This window comes from Herpailurus yagouaroundi, unplaced genomic scaffold, assembly GCF_014898765.1.
Source record: "Herpailurus yagouaroundi ecotype Mexico unplaced genomic scaffold, PumYag 182, whole genome shotgun sequence".
Taxonomy (NCBI): domain Eukaryota; kingdom Metazoa; phylum Chordata; class Mammalia; order Carnivora; family Felidae; genus Herpailurus; species Herpailurus yagouaroundi.
Window position 1 is genome coordinate 26528663 of NW_024412413.1, and position 24473 is coordinate 26553135.

Genomic DNA, 24473 nt, shown 5'->3' on the forward strand with positions numbered 1-24473 from the left:
ACTTACATGTGGAATCTAAAAAAAAGAAAGAAAAAGAACCAAGCTCACGGAAAAAGATTTGTGGTTACCAGAGGTGGGGGACAAAGGGGCAATTGGAGGGAGGTGGACAAAAGGTCTAAACTTCCAGTTATAAGAGAAGTAAATGCTTAGGGATGTCACGTACCACGCGATGACTACAGCTACTCTGCTGTATGGTATGTTTGAAAATTCTAAGAGAGTAAATCCTAAAAGTTCATCCGCCCCCACATTTTTGGTATCTGTACGAGATGATGGATCCGAACTAAACTTAATTGTGGTTATCATTTTGCAATACATGTAAGTCAGATCATTATGCTGCACAGCTTAAACTTATACAGTGCTGTATGTCAATTACATTTCAATAAAATTGGAAGAAAAAAAAAGAAGGTATACAGATGACAAAGAAGCACATAAAAAAAGAGCCTTGGTTGATGAGGTTAACTATTAGCTGCGGCTGGGCTTGACACTGATGGTGTCTTCTAGAGAAGCCAAAGGGCGATGGGGTGCTGTCCTGTGGGCACTTATAATGTCTTAGGTCAACCACCTTTGTCCTCAATCCATAAAAACCAGGCACCAATGTTAATTCCAGGACTTCTTATGTGTTTCTAGCACTTAAACTTTTAAATTAAAGTGGTAAACAAGAAATGAACGTCTTTCCCAAATTTTCAGGTGTTTTCAGAAACAGAAAATAACACTTCTGCTTTTTTGATTCAGGACTCATGTTTTTTTCTTGGTGTTGGGTTTTTCAGGGTTTTTGTTTGTTTGTTTTGGTGGGAGGAGTATATGTGTGTGTGTGTCTTTCAAAACAGAATTTGCGTTGAGGTTGTGTGATATCTGAAATGGAGCAATCAGGGCTTCATGACCCTTCGATCAGACAGCCTCTATAGGTAAATCCACATTTTCAAGATACCGAGTTCAGGTTGTGGTTTGGAAATAAAACAAGGGGCTCAAGAGTTTTTATTTCCCCTACTTAATGACTTTCAAAATATAAATAAATTGACCAATACCTGTCCTTCACTGAAAAGTTCTTCTGTTTTTCAAGGGTGTGGATGACAGTAACAAGGAAACTTTTATTACAAATGAGGGCATCCAAGGCTGTGAGACTTTCATTCTTATCACTGGCATCTCTGTTCTGGAAAAAACAAATGGATATGATATGATATGATATGATATGATATGAATATATAAACTTATTAAAGTTAGAAGATAGATCCACAATGGGTTTCCCAAAATGATAGGTTATTTAATATTGAATTCATGATTCCAAAAAACTCACAAAAATTCAATAATGGGGATGAGGAGGAGGAAGAGGACATGATGAAAGGCAATCATGGGCTAAAGATGAAAACTTATAGACTTACATGCATATCTTCAGTGAAGATGTGTGTGAAGCCACCTGACTGAGAGGAAGGAGACACTTTTATTATTCATAACATCCAAAGGAAATGAATAGTGTATTTTTGCTATAATACCCAAGTCTGTTTTAATAGAGACACTTGTTGCTAATCTGAAGAGCCTCTGGGCTTAGGTTCATTGTACATCCTCTGATACATAATAAATAATTATTGAGCTCTCCAGAAGCACCAGTGGATTCTGGAAGCCTCTAAGACGAAGAATGATTATTGCATCAGTCCCATTTTTGGTAGAGGAAGGCATCTCACACTTTAAAAGAACTGACTCGAAAGTGAAAGAAGTGGTAAAGAAGATTGTGCAAACGTGCAGACCACTCCTCAAGCAATTTACCTTCTAAGGATAAATATGGAGTCGTCTCGGTAAGTTTTTACAAGTCTCAGCTTAGTCGTATCTACTGTCTCAATGTACAGTGTTACTGGAGAGGGCTTGAGTGGGGTGGTTAAAAGCTAGGATGTGGAGCCAAATTACTTGGGCTCCTGTCCTGGTTTTTTCACCTACTGGTCACTTGACTTTGGGCAAGTTATGTAACTTCTCTGTGTCTGACTTTCCTCATCTGCAAAATGGGGACACTCCTGATTCCCACCTCCTAGGCTTAGGGTGAAAACAAAACGAATGGGTGCACGGTAAGTTCTCTATGGCAGCTGTTTTTATTGTTTTTGTCACTAATTTATGGCAAACTAGACCGCAAGGCTACTGTTCTGCTGGTTTCTACAATTATTTTTGTGTGCTATGCTGTGTGGCTCCTGGATGTGAAATTTTAAATTTGAGTTTCCTTTTTTAATGTGTCATAAATCTGATTGGAATTAAATGATTAAATTTTAAAAGCATGCCGAGTAACACTTCAAATGAGTCAACAGAATGAAAATATAAACTTGAATATTCAGGTTTTTCTCTTCCTCTTTTTTAGGGGTAATATTTGAAACTTTAGGCTATTTTTATACCTCATTAAAGTAAATTTCTTCTGCAGAGGATTTTTGCTTTATAGTTTCAAATTTGTTAGCCTAAGCAGAAGACCTCAAACTATTTTGGTCATACTCTCCTCTAGTAATATGCAGAAAAATCAGACCTTGGGTTTGCATTTTCTAGTTCCTAACATTTTTCTGCTGAACCAACTTTATATGGACAGTTTAAACAGATTGATTCCTGACCTTAACTAGGGAAATGCCATGATGGCTCCCTGTATTCTAAGGTTCCTTCCTCTCTTCATTTGAATTTCCCTCTTCTAGGAGGTAGGGTGCACTGCTCACTCTTATTTCTTCTCCTATTTTCAGCAAAACAAACCAGTCAATAGAACGAAAACAAAGGCTTTAAAAAGCCAAAAACCAAAGGGCAGGGCACAGAACCAGGTAATACCTTGGCCTCTGTGAACAATTTCCTGTGGTTTTGCCTACTGTTGTCTGTTAGGTGTTAACCACTCACGTTTTTCATCCAACACCCAACCTCCAGGCCTAGAGGATGTGGCTCCTGGATAGATCTGTAAAGGGCCTAATTGACACAGGACTTATCTGCAGCCTAGAATATATTTCAACTGGTTCAAAGACTGTGATCAAAGACTATGGTCTTCTGGTTCTCTATACCTTTTATTATAAATTCAATTGTAACTTGGGTCTTTATAGGGTTCTGATAGTTATCCTTGTTTTTTCTGGGTCCTCTCCTTCTGACTTTGGCTTTCATGTCTTTCCCAACTGCCATTCAAGATTATACATAACCCTGAGTTAAATCAGTTTGGCTTCTTGCAACTACAGTTGGCCCTTTAACAATGAGGAGGTTAGGGGCGTTGATCCTCTGCACAGTCGAAAATCTGCATATGACTTTTTCCCCAAACCTAAATACTAATAGTCCACAAGGGGTGGACCCCTTCTGGTGGACAAGAAGCCTTACCAATAACATAACCCATTGATTAACACAGTTTATATGTTTTTTTGTATTGTAACTATATTCTTATAATAAAATAAGCTAGAGAAAAGAAAATATTAAGAAAATCATAGGGAAGGGGGGCACCTAGTTGGCTCAGATGGTTAAGTGTATGACTCTTGACTTCAGCTCAGGGCATGATCTCACACTTTGTGAGATCAAGCCCCATGTGGAGCTCCATGCCGACAGCATGGAGCCTGCTTGGGATTCTACCTCTCTGCCCCTCTTCTACTCATGTGTGTTCACATGCTCTCTCAAATAAACTTTAAAAAAAAAGGTATAAAAAGGGGCGCCTGGGTGGCTCAGTCAGTTAAGCGTCCGACTTCGGCTCAGGTCATGATCTCACGGTCTGTGAGTTCAAGCCCCGCATCGGGCTCTGTGCTGACAGCTCAGAGCCTGGAGCCTGTTTCGGATTCTGTGTCTCCCTCTCTCTGACCCTCCCCCATTCATGCTCTCTCTCTGTCTCAAAAATAAATAAATGTTAAAAAAAAAAATTTTTTTTTTAAAGAAGGTTTTAATAAAAAATTTAAAAAAAGCTATAAAAGAAAACCACAGGGAAGAGAAAATACATTTATGAGATTGTACTGTTTTACTGAAAAAAAATCCATGTATCAGTAGACCCGTGCACTTCAAACCCGTGTTGTTCAAGGGTCAGCTGTATCTCTCTTCTAAAATAATACAGCATTGTTCCTGGGATTCCCCACCCACCCTCCAAAACAGTCAATTTGCAACAGTGTCTTTTGCATTCATCACTTATCTTGCTCTTGATTACCGACTTTAGAAGACAGGGCAATTTCTTTTTCAGGTCACAGTTTTACTCCCTTCAGCACTCAAGAGCAATCATTAACTGTAAAAGCCCACACAATCCTCGTGCTGATGGTAGAAATCTCTGTTATTTTATTGCTATTAAATTCTTAATGGGGATCTCAGATAGCTGGCGAATAGGACTGGTGATGTCCTGCATAGTCATCCTGATTCAGGGAATTGAACCCCCCTCCCTAGGTGGTGTTCTGCCATAGAAATGGATGGATGAGGTGGCAAATGCAAGCCTGGGTGCCTGGTACTCCTGGAGGAGAAGTTTAAAAAATATATTGTACAAGCACAAAAAACTGAGGTCTTATTTATAGCCTTCTTGATTTACAATAGTAAGGCTTGGACCAAAAAAAAAATATGGTGGGTGTTTTATGGAGGTATCCCAACCTTGAGACACAGCATCACATATCATGGTGTCTGCTTCTAGAATTATAGAGAAACTGGAAATTGCTTACTGCATGTGTCTGAGCTTCTGAACTCTAGGCTTCTGGCCAAATGTAGATGAGAAGCTCTGGTAAGGTGATATAAGCTCTGGGCTGGCTTTGTTTAGAAATCTAGAGTTAAACATGATCGTCTGTGTTGATGTTCCAGAGGTTGGGCCCCTCTGTGGTCACCAGTTCTGGACAAAAAAGGGCAACGTGGTGAAGTGGGGGCATCAGGATGTGGAGGTGATGGCAGGCAGATGAGTGTACCTCACCCAAGACTTGGGAGTGTGAAGGAGGAAGGCTGAGTGAGTGGGGGACAAGATGGAGGCGTTAGAACAGAGTGAGACTGAAAACCCAAAGGGTTAAAGTAGACTACTCCTTGGAGTCCCAGAACGGATTAATCAATCATTTCGTGCAACTATTTCTACTAAATGAGGATGATACGGACTGATCAGCCAAAGAACAACTGTTGAAGAGAACCATAAAAACTCGACATTGCTAAAAATGGCTGCTATCAACTCAAATTCTACACATGTCGACTTCCCTCCCTCTCGGCCCATAGTTCTTTTCATTTCCAATTGAGAAGTAATAGTGAATAATCTAGTAGCTGCAATAGAAGTCATGCAGATAAACACAACAAATTGGCCAGCCCACAATTTATTGATTTTTAAATAAACTAGCGGGCTTCCCAGCTACAAATTCAGCTCTAAACGGGTAGTAAAATAAAGCAAAAATCATCACTCTGAACTTCTGTCCCTCCTAGGTTTTTGTTACTGGACAAAGAATAATTGTCAGTGACCCATCACTGCTTTATATCCTCATCAATCCAATTAATAATTGTCCTGCTCCCTGCTCTGCTCAAACTTGAGCCATTATTTTGTACCAAGCACGTTATCTACAGCTGCCTTGGAAGCAAACACCCATTTTGACAATAGCAACAAGCACCTTCATTATTATTCAAGACTCAACCTTAGGAATATGATCAATGCTCTTTTACCTCGGGGAAGAAAGTTCTCAGAGCAAAATGTTTGTAGTCAAGGAAGGGAACAGTTCCAAAACTATCAACCACATCCAATTTATCCATCTGCAGCTCAGCAAAGCCTGCAAAACAGAATCCCAAGAGCAATATTTTAACTCAACAAACAATGGATAAGATCTTCTGCTGTTTTGTCTAACACGGAGTATGACCTTGGTTTTCATTAAAGACGAAACAATAGATAATTACTTGGTTGGCTGCAGAGCAGAGCTGAAATAAAACACAAAGCCAGGCCTAGACCCTGCTGTTCAGATGTCTTCTATTATACAAACAGTTCTCATTACTGTGGCCAGCTCCATTTAAGGGTAAAAAAGAAAAAAATGATTAAAAAAAAGGCTTGTTTTTCTACAAATAAAATTTTGGAGCCTACCGTCACGTATCTCCTTCCGGAGCTCGCTCTCCAGGAGCTCCAACTGTTGGCTCTGTTTGCGACTCAGCTCCTTTGATTTGTGTCTGGTCACCCCCACGGCCGCTGAGGAGACAGACATCCAGCATCAGATTGACATGTTAACTCAAAAAACAAACAGGAAAACCAAACCAACCTTGACATTTCTTTGAGAGAGAGAGAGAGACAGGAAGAGAGAGAAAGAATAGCATTTAAGAGATGGAATTTATCAAAAGGAACATTCCCAGCAAGGGGTCACTCTGAGGAGGAAGATACTAAAATGCAGCAGGAAAACACAAAACTACCCACCTTAATAGTAAAAACTAAATCAAATAACCTTCACTTGTAACCAAAGATCCCAGCTGGCTGAAAAGTAATGAAACGAGCCAAGTTTCCCTACAGCCATAGGCCACGTATATTGTTCCATTCTTTTTTTTTTTTTTTAATGTTTCTAAACATCCCTGGAGAAATAAAGTGGAGCTGCAATTGTAGAAGGAAACCACAGATTGACGGCGAGCTATATAAGTCAAACTTGCATAGATCAAATTGGGTGACATGGTGAGCCGTCCGCAATGGGCCCTTGGATCTGGGACATTGCTTCTTTCCCCATTTCATCTGGTTTCTAACTGTGCTGCAGAGAAGCGCACTGAACAGGTTTGGTGCTCAGTCCACGTCCCTGCTCTACCAATTATGAGCTGTGTGACCTCTGGTAAGTTCCTTAGCATCTCTGTGGCTGGCTGCCTCATCTGTCAAAGTGCCGGCCTCATTGTGACGTTGACAGGATTATAAGGAGTAACTCACAGAAAGCATTCAGGAGTTGTATTTTAAAAACAATACCCAACAACTGTCGGCTACACCCTTATTCTGGAAAGGGTTTCCTCCTTTAACAGAAACTTCATGATAAAAGGATCCCACTACCAGTCGATGTGAGTGATGCAGGAGGAAACAAAACTCAATACAGTTCTCCACAAAGTCAACAGCGTCAATCATAACATGCATTGTGTATCTTCAAAATAAGGATGGGGCTCGCAGTGATTTCCAAATTTATGTGACGACGGAACCCCTTTTTCTAGGACTGTGACTTGGGGTTACAGCTCCCCAGGCCACATTTTGGGCAACGCTGGCTCAGGGAGTGAGGCAGCCACATCCATCAAGCAGTGGGAATTTCATGGCTGACACCTCCAGGGGAAGCCACAGTGGAGAGGTTTTGCAGGTGGCAGGCCTCAGCCGGGTGTGCTTCGTGTTCTCACTAACAATGTGCCCAATGAGCTAAGATATTTGTTAGCTTCACATTTGTTCCAGCTGCTGGTGACACATGGTGCCCAGGAATCACGGTAAGAAGGAGATGAGAGTTCTTTTTTTTTAATTTTTTAATGTTCATTCATTTTTGAGAGAGAGAGAGCGTGAGTGGGGGAGGGACAGAGAGTGAGGGGGACACAGAAGCCGAAGCAGGCTCCAGGCTCTGAGCTGTCCGCCCAGAGCCCAATTTGGGGCTTGAACTCACAAGCTGTGAGATCATGACCCGAGCCAAAGTTGGACACTTAACCAACTGAGCCACCCAGGAGCCCCGTGGAAGGGGATGAGAGTTTTAAAGGGCTTTGCAGATGCTGATGAAGCCAAAAGCCATGTGTCAAACTGAGCCCCCTTCACTGTCAAGAGCATAAACAATCTCTACAACAAACTGAGAGGAGTGATGAGTCACAAGAGCACAGGAAGAGATCAGAGGTTTCTAGTAAGTCACCAAGCGGAGGTGACTCTATGGTGAGACTGTTCTATCTACTGCTGCTTCACACTGGCGGAGTCTCAAATAGAGCTCAGCATTTAGAAGTATTCTTCTTACTTGAAGCGAGTACCAGCCAGGACCTTATTAAAATATCAAGCCCAATTCTGGATTCCCGATATATAATAGGGGTGGACAACTGGGGGCGAAGCATAAGAAAATAGCTGAAATGATCAACAGGGCAAAATAGGGTCTTTGCAAAATGAGTTCATTCCATTGGGTGAGTTCATCACACACGGCAGTCCTTCCCTCACTGGACTCAGAACCAGCTGGGAGAAAGGGCCAGGACTTAACTCATTCTCTCCAGCTCCAGAGACTTGCGCAGTGGGTGCTCAGTAAACACAAGGTAAATGGACGGAGGGATGGATGAAGGAATGAAGGAGTGCATGGAAGGAAACATTGGCAACTATTAACAGAAGGTGTCAGAAAGGCAATGCGTGTGTTAAATCAAGGAGTGCGCGGTGCTTAGTCGGTGGAGGAGAGTTCTGTTTCTAAGAAGGACAAGAGGACACAGATTTTAGACGAAAAGCAGCTCAGAACCAGGCCACACACTACACGACTACAGGGACCAGGTACACAGATGAGTCACGTGGCCCAGGTGGCGAGACTGGCAAAACCCCAGTGACCACATGCCCTCTCTCAAGGTGTAGCTACTACTCAGCTCCAGCAACTGGAGCTATGGACAAGTGGAGACCCAATGATCCGGGTCTTTCAAATTTTCAAAAGACTGTTTAAAAAATGTGAATCATTTAATTATTTTTTTTAAGTTGAAGTATAGCTGGCATACAAGGACAATGGTTTCAGGTGCACAACATAGGTGACTCACCTAATTTTAAACAAACAAAACAGACTGGCAGCCAGTGAGCAACCAGATTCGGCCAGTGAGCAACCACCATGGATCTCTGTGCTTGGATGAGCCTTGGGACACTTGAATAGATGGTGCGGATCACACTTCTAAATTTAAGTTTATTTTTATTATTTTGAGAGAGATATAGAGAGCGAGTCGGGGAGGGGCAGAGAGAGAGAGGGAGAAAGACTACCAAGCAGGCTCCATACTATCAGTGTGGAGCCTGACGTGGGGCTCGAACTCAAGAACTGTGATATCATAACCTGAGCCAAAATCAAGAGTCGGACACTTAACTGACTGAGCTACCCAGGTGCCCCAGTACAGACCACACTCCTAACACACCAGGAAACGCAGAGCTGGGGTGGGAGCAGGGGCTGGTGTTTGGTGAGGTGAGAGGCAGGAGGAGATGACTACATCTTGAAAGTCCAGAATGCCTGAGCAATTCTGAAGGAATAACGTAAATGGGCCATTCATCATCACAGTTCACAATATTGGGGAAGTGAAGTGGACTATATTTCTCGAGCACCAAGATACCATCTTCGTAATCCAGCTTTGTATTAATAAGGCATACTAAAAAAATGTCTAGAAAGCCCTCAACATGTACCTATTATTCTTTTCCCAAAGTTGTGATTTGGGTTTTCATCCATTAATACTTAATTGAAGCAAACAGCCCCTGAAAGCTGAGAGTCTGCCGCCTGATGAGACGCCTCAGGGAGTAATTTCTCTGACAAAATCAAACAGGACACTTACCAAAAATGACAATCACGAGCAAGACGGGAAGCACAATCAGGAAATACCAAGTGGTGGGAACTGTTTCCTGCTCAACATAGAGCTCTAAGTTTCCCAGTTTGACCTGATGAGACAGAGTGTCATTAGACTCAGTTGAGTTGGGTGCCATATTTATATACACCCTTTTTCCTCCAAATCATTTTCCCCAAGATGCAAAAAGAGGTGACGAGCTAGGTAGGATATATGAATTCAAGTCCCACCTCGGGCAGATTAACTATGTGATCTTGAGCACATTGAGAACATTCACTGTGCCTCAGTTTCCAGATATGTCAGTTGAGGTACACTGGACTACACCTGGAGATTTTAGAATTTAGTCCTCTTTGCCATAGGGGTTTAACTTAACCATCCGATCCTTACTTTCCTCATCTTTAAAATGAGATGTAGGGTTGTCTCTTCGTAAGTTTGTCACGAAGACTAAATGCACTTTATCATTTAAGTAGGCTCACGGCAGTCCTGCTCAAAACTCTCCAGTGGCTTCCCAGAGCTCAAGACCAAGCCCTTGCTATGGCCCACAAGGTCCTAATCATCTTTTACCTCTTCCTGCTCCCTCCATTAACTCTCCAGCCTTCTGGAATATTCCCCTTGCTCAGTCTGCTCTAGCCACACTGGCCTCCTCGTAGTTCCTCAAATGCACCAGGCAGACTCCAGACTCAAGACCTTTGCAGCTTGCAGTTACATCTATCTAGAACCCTCCACACCCCAGAGAACCCATGGCTCATTCTCTCTCCTCCTTGAGGTCCTTACTCAAATGTTATCTTTCCAGAGAGACCTTCTCTGCCCACCATTGTAAAACTTGCATCACTGCCCGCTGCTTCATTTTTCCCAATGGTGATCACCACCACCTAACACATTTTTAAATTATTTCCTTCACTACATGACTCTTCAGGTAATGTCCACAAAGACAGAATTTTGGGGTCTGTTTTCTTCTCTGCTGTGTCCCCATCTCAGTATAGGCACTCTGGAACCATCTCATCAACAAAGAATACTAGCACCGTTCTTCTCAACCAATGTGACATGTGGGAGCACTTGTAATCTCAGTTGGTGCTCTTGATTTATAATAACTACTACCCTCTTTACCATACACATGGACAAAGGGAGGCTCAGCAAAGCCAACTGACCTACCCAAGGCCACACAGCTATTAGCTGGTGCAGCTGGAACATGAACACATCTTTTTTTTTTTTTTTTTTTTTTTTTTTGGCTTCCAGTCTGATGTTCTTTTTCCTTGACCTTTATTCAATATTTATGACTACAGGTCATAAAGCATTTTTTTTTTTTTTTGGTATAGACTGTGAAGAGCCTCATATGGCATGAACACCATAAAGACAGACTTCTAATATGTTTCCTCTCCCAAGGGTCTCACATCTTTATTGTGGGACATAAATATAACCGTGATGGGACCCTCAAACATGTCGGGGAGAGATGAATTGCAAGTGTGCCTTTGTGGTGGAGGAAGTGGCCCACGACACATAGATTATCTGGTCTCCATCAGAATCTAATGCTGCTTTGAGTATGCTGGGAATCTGCTAAGACATGTCACTGCCACATTTGGGGAAAGAATGACAGCTCATTCGTCAGTGGTCTAGAGATTCCGCCTGCAGATGCTACAGTCCGAATGCATGGCTAGAACAAAAGCTATCAAGACTCATTAGTATTATAGACAATGGTGTGTTCGATGCTTTGACATTCCAATAGGCACATGGATGGATTCTGCCAGCTATTTTGTAGGAATTATGCTTGTGCTCGCAATACAAGCTTTGTTTATCTGCCATTTAAAGTGAAGATCTAAAGATCCACGGCAGATTCCACTCTCGCTTCCGTTTAGCCAAGGAACTGCCCCAACTGAGGTAAGACCAATAGGTAGGGCTGGCAGATGACTCACACGGACTTTCTTGGAAGAGGTGTCAATGCTGTTGGCGTTCGTGATGCCTTTAATTTTGCAAAGGATGATGGTGAGATCTTGATTTCTAGTAATATTTTCGAAACTGCAATTTAATTGCTTATTTTCCCCATGGAAGAGGGTGATTTCAATGTCTGTCTTGGAGATGTTGAAGTCATCATTTTCTTTCTGGGAAGAGCAAAGAGGAGATGGAGAAATCAGGGCGCACGAGGGAACCCACAGACACGAGCACACCTTGCCAGTCGCGAAGGGCAGGGGGCACATCCCACCCGAGTAAGTGAGAAACATACTTGAATTTTCACTTCCAATTCTGTGTCCCCCTCGGGTTCGACCCGACACCCTGTGAACCTGGGGTCCTCAAGATACTGCAAGCTCCCACAGTCCAAGTAGGTCTCCTGGACTCTCAGCTTCACGGTGACATTGGCCCGCGCTTTCGAACCCTTGAAGCTGGGGGCTGAAAATCTGCAGGAAGTCGCCATACAATATTCGGAGACCTGAAGGAGGAGAAAAGAGCAGTTTAACAACTTTGTCACTGAGTCCTAGCCCTAGGATTTAGGAGAGAGGCGACCCAGACAACTGAATGGCTTTGTGCTTCCAATGTCTCATCTACGAAATGGGGACAGTGATACCACCTCCCCCCCTTCACAGGGCTGAATTAACCCAAAATCAAATCAAATGAGATGAGGGCCTGTTAAACGAAATGGGGGTTAAATTAAAGGAGATTACATGTGCAAACATGCTTAGAATAGTGCCTGGCACACAGTAGGTACTCAACGAATGCTTGCTCCTATCACTGTGGACATTACTAGTGATAATGAAAGCAGCCAGGAGGTTATGCAATGGAAAAAGGGTGCACAGGAAGAAGGAGGCTAGAGAAAGAGGAAGACTTTGCACCAAAGGGTCTGTGCGCACTGCGAGCCCTCAAGGCGTGTTGTGAAATGTGGGCAGGGAGGGGACCGTCCTCCGGTGAGGCCATGTACACTACCGACTGCATCGCTCCTTGTGGAGGAGCCTTCAGCGACACTTAGCAGATATCACTGGCCGCAAGGAGGCAAAGGCTTTGCAGATCTAATGAGAAGTAGGGAAAAAGAAAAGCAAAAGGGACAACGTGACCCCCCCATGAAAATGCAGAGCATGAAGACTGGAAACAACGCAGAAAGTGTGGCCTGCTTTACAGGTTTATTTATACAAAACATAAATATGGTCATTTTTAGGTGTGCAGAGAGACGGGCAGAGAAAGTTGCTGGAAAAGAGATTGGTAAAGGTTTTAAAGAAGAACAATAATATGGGGCGCCTGGTTGGTTCAGTCAGTGGAGCGTCCAACTCTTTATTTCAGCTCAGGTCATGGTCTCTTGGGTCATGGGTTCGAGCCCTGCGTCGGGCTCTGTGCTGACAGTGCAGAGCCTGCTTGGGATTCTCTCTCTCTGCCCCCTCCCCCAGTTCACATTCTCTCTCTCTCTCAAAATAAATAAGTAAACATTTATAAAAAAAAAAAAATAAGGAAGAGCAATAAAGGCCGCTTGGCTGGCTCAGTCCATTAATCATGCAACTCCTGATCTCAGGGTTGTGAGTTCGACCCCACGTTAGGTGTAGAGAGGACTTAAAAATCAAATCTTAAGAAAAGGGGGCAATAAAACTTGTGAAAAAAAATTTGCTAGGTGACGAGCTTTCCTGTTTGTTATTTACTTTCTAATATTGCAGTTGAAAAGAGAGGGTAGGGGGCGCCTGGGTGGCGCAGTCGGTTAAGCGTCCGACTTCAGCCAGGTCACGATCTCGCGGTCCGGGAGTTCGAGCCCCGCGTCAGGCTCTGGGCTGATGGCTCAGAGCCTGGAGCCTGTTTCCGATTCTGTGTCTCCCTCTCTCTCTGCCCCTCCCCCGTTCATGCTCTGTCTCTCTCTGTGCGAAAAATAAATAAACGTTGAAAAAAAATAAAAATAAAAATAAAAAAGAAAAGAAAAGAGAGGGTAGGACGAGGCCATAGGTGGGAAGATCTGATGCAAAGATCTGGACAAACAAAACCCCCTTCCCCTTGAACCCCTCTCCAAATTCCAGCCCTAGATCTGTTGTTCACACTTCTGGCAATATTATGAAACAAAAAATGGTGCGTGTGTCCACGTCACGGAGACGTGGCCCGGAATCAGATACGAGGCAAGGCCCGGAACTGGCTCTGGCTATGTCAGGACGTGGATGCGTGTCTGACAGGGACGTAAGGAAGACTTGGGAAGGCCATCTGCACCTAGGCCTGAACCCATACTGGTCTCAAACAGGGCCAGGTCTGTGGCCGTGGGCAGACCTTCCAGCTGTGGCAGGAAGTGGTCAGGCAGGAGAGGCTGCTACCTTCACATGTCTCATTAAGGAAGGAGAGAAAGGGGGAGAGAGAGTGGGGAGAACATCTGAGAAGTAAATTAGAAGTACACTCAGAGGCCCCAACCTAGATCTGAGAAATCTATCATTTTGTGTGATGAGGCCCGTGTGTGACTTGTGGCCGTGTGAGAACCGGACAAGGGCCAGAGACCAGACCCCCTGTGTGGGGAAATGCAAAGTCAGAGGAGGCGAGGTCAGAAGGAACGGGACCAAACCAGACCATGGCAGGAGCAGGAGTACATGACAAGATTTCTGGGGGCTCACGCAGGTCACTTGGCCTCCGAACCACAGCTTTCTCAGTACGATGGGAACCCCGCCACCACGTCGGCACAAAAATGCTATTCTTCTAGATATCTCGCCTTCACCCCTCACAAGGCATGGTCACACACAGTCCTAAACGTGGTCGTGTTAAAGTGCCTCCCTGCAAAGCCCATGTGGAGGAAATGGAAGGCCTTGTCCTCCCAGGCTCATTCCTCTCTCCTCTGTGCCACAATTGGAAATACTCAACCACAAGGAGAGGGTCTTATTATTTCCATTATGGCCCAGATGGTGTATACCATCCAACAGGAAAAAGCTTGTAGTATCACAAAGGCACAGAAATAAAAGATATTTCCCAGTAGATGTTAGTGTGATGAAAACAAAATCATCCCTGAAAATTACTATTATTACAAGGTAGCTGAAGACTTACATTTATGTTTCCTTTTAACTCATGTGAAATGATTAAGTTGTCAATTACGTCAAAATTTCTGCCCAGGATGGTTATATTTTGACCACCACTGCAAAGAAAAAAGCAACAATAGGAGTTTCGTAGTAAACATACAGGAATTTTGCATTTATGAGCAAATCTATCATTTTATTCACACATTAAACCCAGTTATATTTAGAGCCAAGTAATACATTTTAATTTCAAATGCAGGACGATTATAGACATCTTTTAATGACACTGACCACAAATGCGTAGTTTTCAAGATACATAAATATAAAAATTCAGGTCAGATCTGGTTTTAATTCTAGGAAAATGCCCAAATTCTTTAACAGAATTTTGAGCCTTATTATATCATGTTGCCACATCTAATCAGATCATCGGCTGTACCTTGAAAAGGTTTCACTAAACAGAATTTTGTTTGATTGCTGTTTAATCTATATTAAGATCCTTCAATCTAACAATTTTCAAAATCAAACTCCCAACCTACCAATTATACTTTATTTAGGGAGATAGGGAACATTTTGGACAAGGTAAAATTATAAATGACATTAAAACTATAAATTCCCACTTGGTAGACCATATAAATAACAGCTACGTTCCCTCTCTCCAAAACCAAGCCAAATGATTTCACATATTCTCAGCACATAATCACATATAAGCAAAGTGGTCATTAGATGTGAAATAAACAGCTGTCCCCAGCTCCGGCTGCCCTCACACCCCCATTCATGTAGGTCATTCCAGGGGACAGGAGCCTGGGAAGGTCAGCTCTGTTCGCCAGCCGGGCCCAGGATGACAAGACCGGGAGGTGAGCCTGGGCAGGCCAATTTGTGTAGGGCAGAAGGAAGACATTAAGCCCTGAACCTCCAGTCACAAGGCAGTAGGGGGAAGGGTCGAGCTGGTCTCATGCCAGCCTGTCGTCGTTACTAGAAAACGTGCTCTGCCAATGGCCAGACTGCCGAGCCACATTCTTGGCCAGGCAGACCTCAGAGACGCAGGCACAGAATATCACAGGTGACTGGACATTAAGAAGCCTCACACAATCACTATGTTTGCATCTGAAGCTACTGTTCTATGTCAACTATACCTCAATTAAAAAATAGTAAGGAAGCCTGATTTTATGGCAAAGCAGAACACTGGTGGTTCAGAGCACCGCAGCCTGGACCCAGACGGCCTGGGAGCCCAGGCAGGTTGTTTGAATGCTCTATGCTCGGTTCCCCCATCTGCTAAATGGGGCTATTCCTTCGGTGAGGATTAACTGAACTGCTAGATACACCACACGAGGCACGTGGGGACTGTCACCTCAAGGCTCGCTTTGACTGATAGGAAGGATTTAGACCCAGAGCAGGGAGTGCAATGCTAGAGGCTTGGTTGGGGAATTTCCATCTTTCTCGTGCCATGGTCAGAGGCACAAGTGTTGACGTCCTGACCCCCTAGTCCCTTGGAATGGGGCCGCATGTGGAGATAGGTTCTTTCGAGAGGTAATTAAGATCAAATGAGATCACGGGGGTGGGCCCTAATCCAATAATCTGACTGGTGACCTTATAAAAAGAGATTAGGGGGCGCCTGGGTGGCGCAGTCGGTTAAGCGTCCGACTTCAGCCAGGTCACGATCTCGCGGTCCGGGAGTTCGAGCCCCGCGTCAGGCTCTGGGCTGATGGCTCAGAGCCTGGAGCCTGTTTCCCATTCTGTGTCTCCCTCTCTCTCTGCCCCTCCCCCGTTCATGCTCTGTCTCTCTCTGTCCCAAAAATAAATAAACGTTGAAAAAAAAAATTAAAAAAAAAAAAAAAAGAGATTAGGACACAGACAGTCACAGAGGGAAAACCATGTGACGGTACAAGGAGGTGACCATGTCTCCACAAGCCAAGAGAACAGGCCTCAGAAGAAACCAACCCCGACATCCACTTCTGACTTAATCTTAAGTAACAATACTATACGAGAAGTGTTTTTCTCCTGCGCTTTTTCTTTCTTTAAAAAAAAAAAAAAAAGTTTATGTATAGTTTCATCTCGACAGTACTTTGAAAACTAGTTTCATGCTGTGTTGGTGAAATATCTTATTATGAAAACTATCGTCAGGGTCGTATTCCAAATCTGAATGTGAATTTAAAATTCAACGAGGCAGAGGACTGTTTTTATTTTACGTTTTTTTTTTTTTTAAATTTTTTTTTTCAACGTTTATTTATTTTTGGGACAGAGAGAGACAGAGCATGAACGGGGGAGGGGCAGAGAGAGAGGGAGACACAGAATCGGAAACAGGCTCCAGGCTCTGAGCTGTCAGCACAGAGCCCGACGCGGGGCTCGAACTCACGGACCGCGAGATCGTGACCTGGCTGAAGTCGGACGCTTAACCGACTGCGCCACCCAGGCGCCCCTATTTTACGTTTTTAATATATAGGAGTCATCTGGAAGAGTTTATTTTAGAATGTCAATCTCTCTTAGGGAGTATCTTCGAAATGTAGGTACTGCTTTTCATTTCGGTAGCTCCCGATATCTCCTCAAATAATTCGAAACAGTGTACCCAAACCATTATGAAATGAAAGATGGAAGAGAGAAGCTCAGTGTCATGGGCAGGAGCGAGGCGTGGTACCTTTGTATCAGGAAGGTAGGCTAAGAATGGATACCACAATTCAAAGACCATTGTGAAGGGCAAAAGATCATACAACCTGAAGAGAAACCAGAGTGCGAGCAAACGTTTTAGCCGTGAGTTTCCTGGCAGCCACAGCTCAGAGTAAAGCAGGACGTGCTCCCAGTATTCACGGTGACAGTAGGAAGCAATCTGCTGGTCAGGAATATGTTTGGTTTCTAGGAATAAATCCTAAGGGGAATTCTGGGAGAGGAATTTAGATAGGACTATTATTTCTGTATTTATTTGTGGAAAACCCATGATCTTTACGCACATGGCCCCTTTAAACACACTGACAGAAAGACAGGAGTCTAGAAAGCACCTGATCCAGGTGGTGGCAGGATATATGAGGGAGCAGTGAGGCAGAGCAATATATGACAAGGGTCCCACAGATGTACAGTTCCCGCCGTCGAATTGGATACACACATCCTTCATTTCTTTTCGGCTTGACGGTAGAGAGAATTTCATATGGGTGTCATTTAGCACGTGGCTGACCTGTATTCTAGAAAGGGGCAGAAAAACAACTCTTAAGTGACACAGACACGGAGCACAGTTGTGTGCCGAACATGACGGCGTACGAATTTTACTTGAACCGCAACAGTTCACAAACTATCAGAACAGCCGCACGTAAGTGCGGGTTCATCAGGGGCCACTTACCACGGTGGGGATCATCTGGGGCAGGGTTCCTCTTTCTTTTTTCATTTGTATGTTTTTATTTGCAAATGTCCCTTAGAAGTGGGGAAAGGAGATGTAACCAGTTCCCTTAAGAAGTCCTATCATGGACTGTGCAGGGTTTCCTGTTAACGTTGTTGGGTTTGAGAATGGCAGGGTCCTTATCTGTGAGAGACATATACTGAAGTAGGTATGTGTCAAGGGATATGGTGTCTGGGAGGTGCTTTTAAAACCTCCAGCTACCCATGCTCCCCTCCTCTCCAAAAATGAAACCAGACTGGCAAGGTGTTGGCAAGTTTGGAAGCTGGAGGATGGGTCCGGAGAGGTTCACCGCGCTCTTGTCTCTTGGGTATGCTTGGAAATTTCCACAAGGAAAAGCGTAAGAAAAAAGAAGTCCCAGTTAGACGGTAGAAGGGGAGAACTCCGCCCCAGGCAGAGACGGGGATTCTGCCATTCTAAGAACAGAGTGCCCATGACCAAAGTCCATGCCAAGAGCGCAGGGATCTCAGGGTCAATCAGCACCAGAGCCGAGCTGCCTCCCAAGGAGGTCTAGACGAGAAATTAGTTGGGAATATCCTGGGTGCTCCTGACATCCACAGGGCATGCCCTTGATGCCCCTCGGGAGTCAAAGCAGAGCCTTCTACAACATTCCCTCTGTAACCTGCACTTCCTCAGTACATCATGTCTACAATGACCCTCTAAAGCAAAAGATCACTAAGACTGGGTTGTGCTGAATAATTCTCAGCACGATTATGCTACGTGCGAATCTACTGTTACTACTTATAGGATATGCACATGATTATTAACATTAATGCACACATCCTTTAAGTAGTAATAATAGATCCTAACATAAGGCGAATTCAAAAAGCATCTGAGTCAGTGTGCATTTACACTATGTCAGATTTACATCCTAAGCTTTACATTCAGAGCAAAGCTCTAGGAAATTCATCGTAAAATGGCTAATCATTAAAATTCAAACTTGTTTATAAATTTTGGAAGGAGAGAGGTGGAAATGGGGGTCATTCCACTATTATCCTCGTATTTTTCCCTTCAGAATAATTAGGCATTTGAAAAATACCATATTAAAGGAGTGTGGGATTATGGCATGAACTCAGATATAGGATTAACTGGGTATTATGTTTACTGCTTGTGAACTTGGGTTCACCACTCTGATGTGGTTACTGAAATGCTACATGCAGAAAGGTCTCTGAGTCGTTTAATTGAATAACTGCAGTATCTCAAGACACATTCGGAATTGAAATGAGAGCATAAAGAGTCAAAAATAGGGAAACGCTCTGAAAACCGGCTTATTTGCCAGTGAAGGTGATTGCCTTTCAGTGAACACACAGGTGTCTAACTTCACAGATTTCAACACAAAATGAAAGATTTGCGCAGGAAGGTATTTAGCCAGGATCAACGGTACCAAAACACCTATGCCGCATAGATACAGCCGCTAATGTGTGCTTGATAATTCTGGTAAATGGCAAAACAGAGTGGAGCTACCAATGAACAGCTTTCTCCATCAAGATGACAGACATCCTAAATTTACTGTTAGGAGGGGAAGAGGATGGCAGTTATATGCAGCAAATGAATTAAAACAGAAAATTCAGTAAATAAGTGTGGCAGATTAAAATGCTGTGCAAATCTGTTTTAGTAGTTAAAACCCAAAACACCATGCTTCAGCAGATTGTCTTTGATGCATTCCCATGATGAGAATGAGCCCAGTATTCTACTTCATGTAAACTGCAATGTCTTCTAACTTCAAATCAACCCAAACTTACAAAAGCTAGCAAGCAGGAAACCCAAATTATCTGTTGTGTTATTATTATTACATCTCTTTTGGGGGTAAGATTTGCACAAGGGTGTCAGTGAGACACGGAAATTTTTTTTTCTCTCTCCAGGTTTCGTTGAAAGGACAAGTTAGGGGGAAGGAAGTCATAGAAATAATGATGGTCAAATGGTACACTGACCAGATATCTGTGTTGGGGTGTTTGGTCTTTTTTTTTTTAAAACTACTAATATATGTTCCATTTAGTTATTAGTTGAGCCTGAGACCAATCCAGTAAAGAGAAGGCTACAAGGAATAATAGAACATGCCAGAACGTTTCTTTTTTCAGCTTTGGGTAATACATCGGAAGAGCTGTCATAGTTTTCCATCAGATTCCTAAGTATGCAACTATTTTTCTAAGTGCATCAGCTTCAAGATGATGTCTGTTACTCAAAATACTTGATTCTGGTAATGGAAATGAATCAAGACCTCAAAGAGGCAACATCCTGAAATTAGTGGGTTCTGAGGCTTTGGGGGCTTAGAGGGGACAGATTTTCTCACAGTTAGCTTCCGAAGTGGTGTTTAAATTATTCTACTTATTAAAATTATGTGATAACAAATATGTAGATGAACTGCCCACTTTGGCACGTGGCAATACTTTGAAAAGATTATAATCACAATGATACTCTTTTGGCATAAGTGAAAGCTTTTTACTATATTACCAAGGATAAATTACTATGATTTCAACTCACACGTCCTTATCACAAGTACTGGTTCCTTTCAGGATCATTGTAATGTTGGATGCCTGGCTAAAGTTTGCTCCCGTGACGATCACGTTACTTTTCCCTAAAGTCGATATTTTCCGTGGCTCGATGGACTTAATGTAGAAGACCTGTTGGAAATAAAGATTAACACACAAGATCAAAGCGAAGAAGTGGCATTGTTCCAAAAAATCTGTTTACGCGCTGCAGTTCGAAGAAATCACTGGGAAATTACGACATTTTGCAAACACAAGCAGACAGTGTTTAATGAAATCAATGAATTCAAGGAAGAGTGCTGAAGATTCATGTCTCTCAACATGCGACAGCATGAGGTCAAACCAATTAGTCTTTGTCTCACAAGACAGTTGAAAATACAGTTGAAGAGTCTGACATTCTGTCTGAAGAGTGAGATCTCACTGGTGTCTCAAAAATGCTCACGGCCCCTGGAGGCTCACAATATAACAAAATGAAGAAAAAGACAAGGAATCCACTGATGATAGGCCAACAAGAGTGATCATTAAGCTGGAAGAAATGTTATTCTGGATAAATTTAATTCCCAAGAAAGCAGTGTCTATTTTTTTTCAGTTTTTTTTTTCCCCAGTTAGGGTATTTGAATCAAGGGGTATACTGCAGGGGGAAACCTCCAGAAATCAACTTGTTCAGTCACCTAATACCAAGTACTTGGATGCCAAACCACTGTGGTCAACAGTTTCCTCTCCACGGCACCCATTATAACCTTTATCAGGCCTTTCTTTATCACGAAAATTTCCCATGCGATAACCTGCTCCCTGAGGCCCCATATCATGTAGACTTTTGCACCTTACTTCTTTCCTTGCAAAGCCTGATTAAATTCTCCTTAAAAAGAGGGGGGGGGGGCTTTATTTGCTGGTAGGAATCACTTTCCTTTCAAAGACAAGACAATCGTGATTTCTTTCACTTTTCTTCTCCAGATGTCACCATCTCTCATTTTGATCATTCTGTTATTCTTTGTACAGACCACTCCCCAGCACATCTGTATTCTTCTATAATATGGTGACTAAAACAGGACAGAAAAAATTCTCTCCGGCCAATATAAAATACAGATCTTCAGCACCAGTGCATTTCATAGTCACACTCTTGACATTTGAAGACAACCCCCAAGTCCAGAGACGCATAATCACGTGATGATGCCAACTGTAGCCACGTAGAGGCTAAAATCTAGGAGGAAGCCACCATGGCAGTGGGAGAGCATCAGTTGTGCCCAACGCCTGTCTACCGCCTGCTTCTTGAAGCAGCCTCATATTCTCTGCTCCTTCATATGTGTAATGCTCATCATGATGGACTTGCCGGGCTGTTTGGGCTGCCCCTTCTGCTGCGAGGGATGTTTTATTCTGTTCCTCGGCAAACACACGTGCTATATGGTAGAGCGGTCACCATCGCTCATTATCACTATGGATTGGTTCTGCAGGTTGAGGTAAATTCATCGTTAATGTCATCACAGCCATGATGTAAGGTGACAGAGAATTGATTTCGGTGGCAGAATTTATTTTAATCACTTAGTAGAGGACTTTAGTCCCATATTTATAGAATCATGAAGGGTCTGAAAGGGTCACTTTAATTATTCTGTTATACTTGACTGCCTTTTATGGGGGAAATTATCTGCACGAGTGGTACTTGGAATGGGGGGATTAGCAAAGACTTCAAGATAAATCCCTTGCAAATGTCAAGTGTGTGCTATATAGCAGAAGGCTTACTCTTCGCTCTGACATGGTGACAGCTAAGTGAACAAGTATTTATTGAACACGTACAGGGTCCCTAGAACAGTGCTAGGTGTTTGCCTGTAGCAAGCCAAATCCAGTCCATCGCCTGCCTTCGGATGGCCCGTGAAAAAAATGTCAAAGTAGTAATAATGTTCCATGACATGTGAGAATACATGAATTCTGATATTAGTGTCCACAAAGAAAGTTTTTCTGGATCACAGCCACACCTGTTCATTTACGTACTGCCTGCGGCTGCGTTCGCACTACAGGCACAGAATAGTTGTGGCAGGGACCGCGGGGCTCCCAAAGCCTAAACCATTCACTGTCTGGCTCTTTGTAGAAAAAAATGTGCCAACCCTTGCACAGTACAAGTCCACTGCCCTTCTTAAGGAGGCAAGAAGGGACTGTGTTTCGTTTTGTTTTATGTGAATCCCAATGAAGACTCACATACACATCCAAGTCGGCCGAGAGCCCCACGTTTCTTTCCGGACAGCCCTTCTGGATTCCTGTGTTTATACTGTGATATCTCCTCAAGCAAGATGTTCGAACACCCCCAAGTACATGCTACTTCTCTACTCTCAGGAGAGGATAAAAAGACCCTTATAACTAATGTAAAAAATATTTTCAGGGGGTTATATTTTGCTCCTTAAATGGTTCTGTAAACACCATCAGAAGACCCACCACATTGCCTTATTAACTTCTTATTTCTCCCTGAGCAGAGACAGCCCTGCTACTTCAAAAGGATTTTATTTTTAAACCTTATTGTTTAGAGAAGTTTCCATTGGCTGTCTACGATGAAATCCAGCCCGGTCTGTCTCTTGAAAGCCGATGCTTCCAGTCTATTTGCAAAGAGGGTCCGATTAGTTGTCCTTTGTTTGCTTGGAGAACCTCTCTTAATGTTAATAAGTGAGTTAAAGAGCCACCAAGAGGACCTCATCAAATCAACTGTGCAGGTGTACAAGGAAAAAAAGAAAACCAGAGGGTAGCTATATGGCTGTCCTGTATGGCTGCAACAATTCTTAGAAATATAACATTTTCTATTTTTTTTCAACGTTTATTTATTTTATTTTTGGGACAGAGAGAGACAGAGCATGAACGGGGGAGGGGCAGAGAGAGAGGGAGACACAGAATCGGAAACAGGCTCCAGGCTCTGAGCCATCAGCCCAGAGCCCGACGCGGGGCTCGAACTCCCGGACCGCGAGATCATGATCTGGCTGAAGTCGGACGCTTAACCGACTGCGCCACCCAGGCGCCCCTAACATTTTCTATTTTTACTACTAAAGGTTTTTGAAAGTCCTCTACAGACAGAAGGCAAAGAATGATCTCCCGACAAATGTTTCACACACTTATTGTAGATCTATTTTGTATTTTAATCAAGAGTTAATTTCACAGCCTGGCGTGAAGCAGCAGGCCCAGGAGCTGACACGTAGAAGGGGTTAATTTAAAAACATAATCTAGTTTGATCCGAAAAGACACTTACTTAAAGCCTTACAGTGAGATCCTGCCCTCATCTTAGGTCCAAGAATTTCCATATGTCAAATCAAAATGCCTCTGACAGCAACCTTCACAACCTGTGTTGTCCAGTGATCAACCTCAGAATAGTCTACTTCCTGTCAGCTACATTTTAAAGACATAAGAGTTATTTCTAAATGGCTGCCCAATTGTAAATTATTTAATAAGGTCCTACGAACCTGGTCGCTCATGAGTTTCGATCACTCCCTATTTTGTATATTAGAGCACATTAGAAACTGGTTAATTCGGTGATTACAGAATACCCGGCTATTTTTATTTTTTTTAAAACAAAGTCATTCTAAGATATTGGAAACAGCACAACCACTAAGAAATAGTTATTTCTGAAAAGGTCTAAGAGGATTGCTTCTGACAGTAAGAGTACTTTTTTTGTGAAGTCTGACGTCAACACAATTCAAATTACCATGACATTAATGGAGAAAATACTGCTATGATTGAAAAGAATATGGGAAAGAGGTGCATTAGGAAGGCTCAGTTTATTAAGACCAAATTGTACTCTATTAATCTTTAAAAAAAAAAAAATCTGAATATAGCAAAGCTCTCTGTAGGCTTGGACCTGAATCGACACTCAGTAAAACGTCTCTCAGAGTTTCACTGGTGAAATTAGTTCAAACAGGACCGCATAAAAAGTCACATGGATTCAAAACCAGCTGGAAATCTGAGACCAAAGGACATTAGAGAGATGAAAGGTAGCACAACTAATTAAAGGAAAGTGTCCTGTAGGGCCCTACAGGGGTGAATATTTGGTTCGGAATTATTTAACATCTTTATTAATGACTGAGAAGGATGGAAGTAATGTATTCATGAAATGTATAAATTGAAAAGAACAGTGACCGGCAGCGGTGATGGGCAAAGTATAAAAGGAGGTGAGACATGGAAAGAAAATCCAACGCCACCAAAGAAAAATTAGAGCACTAGATAGAACAACATGGTGACTCCACAAAGGCGTCACTCTTGGCCACTGAACTTTTTGAATGTGGCAACGCAGAACTGGGC

General features: G+C 42.9%; 1 protein-coding gene across 2 annotated transcripts in view; it reads right to left on the bottom strand.

Annotated features, from left to right (window-relative positions):
• PLXNC1 (plexin C1) overlaps positions 1 to 24473 on the bottom strand; it is a 149650-nt gene that overhangs the window by 44561 nt on the left and 80616 nt on the right. Inside the window, exons 10-19 of one of the 2 annotated variants that reach the window (XM_040491228.1) lie at positions 20200 to 20339; positions 17330 to 17509; positions 14371 to 14458; positions 11609 to 11812; positions 11301 to 11486; positions 9382 to 9484; positions 5990 to 6091; positions 5581 to 5684; positions 1380 to 1418; positions 1026 to 1150 (exon numbers count right to left, since the gene is read on the bottom strand). In XM_040491228.1, the coding sequence (XP_040347162.1) occupies positions 1026 to 1150; positions 1380 to 1418; positions 5581 to 5684; positions 5990 to 6091; positions 9382 to 9484; positions 11301 to 11486; positions 11609 to 11812; positions 14371 to 14458; positions 17330 to 17509; positions 20200 to 20339 (1271 nt within the window). Of the gene's footprint in view, positions 1 to 1025; positions 1151 to 1379; positions 1419 to 5580; positions 5685 to 5989; positions 6092 to 9381; positions 9485 to 11300; positions 11487 to 11608; positions 11813 to 14370; positions 14459 to 17329; positions 17510 to 20199; positions 20343 to 24473 lie in introns of both variants that reach the window. The other variant, XM_040491227.1, reaches the window with a different exon arrangement.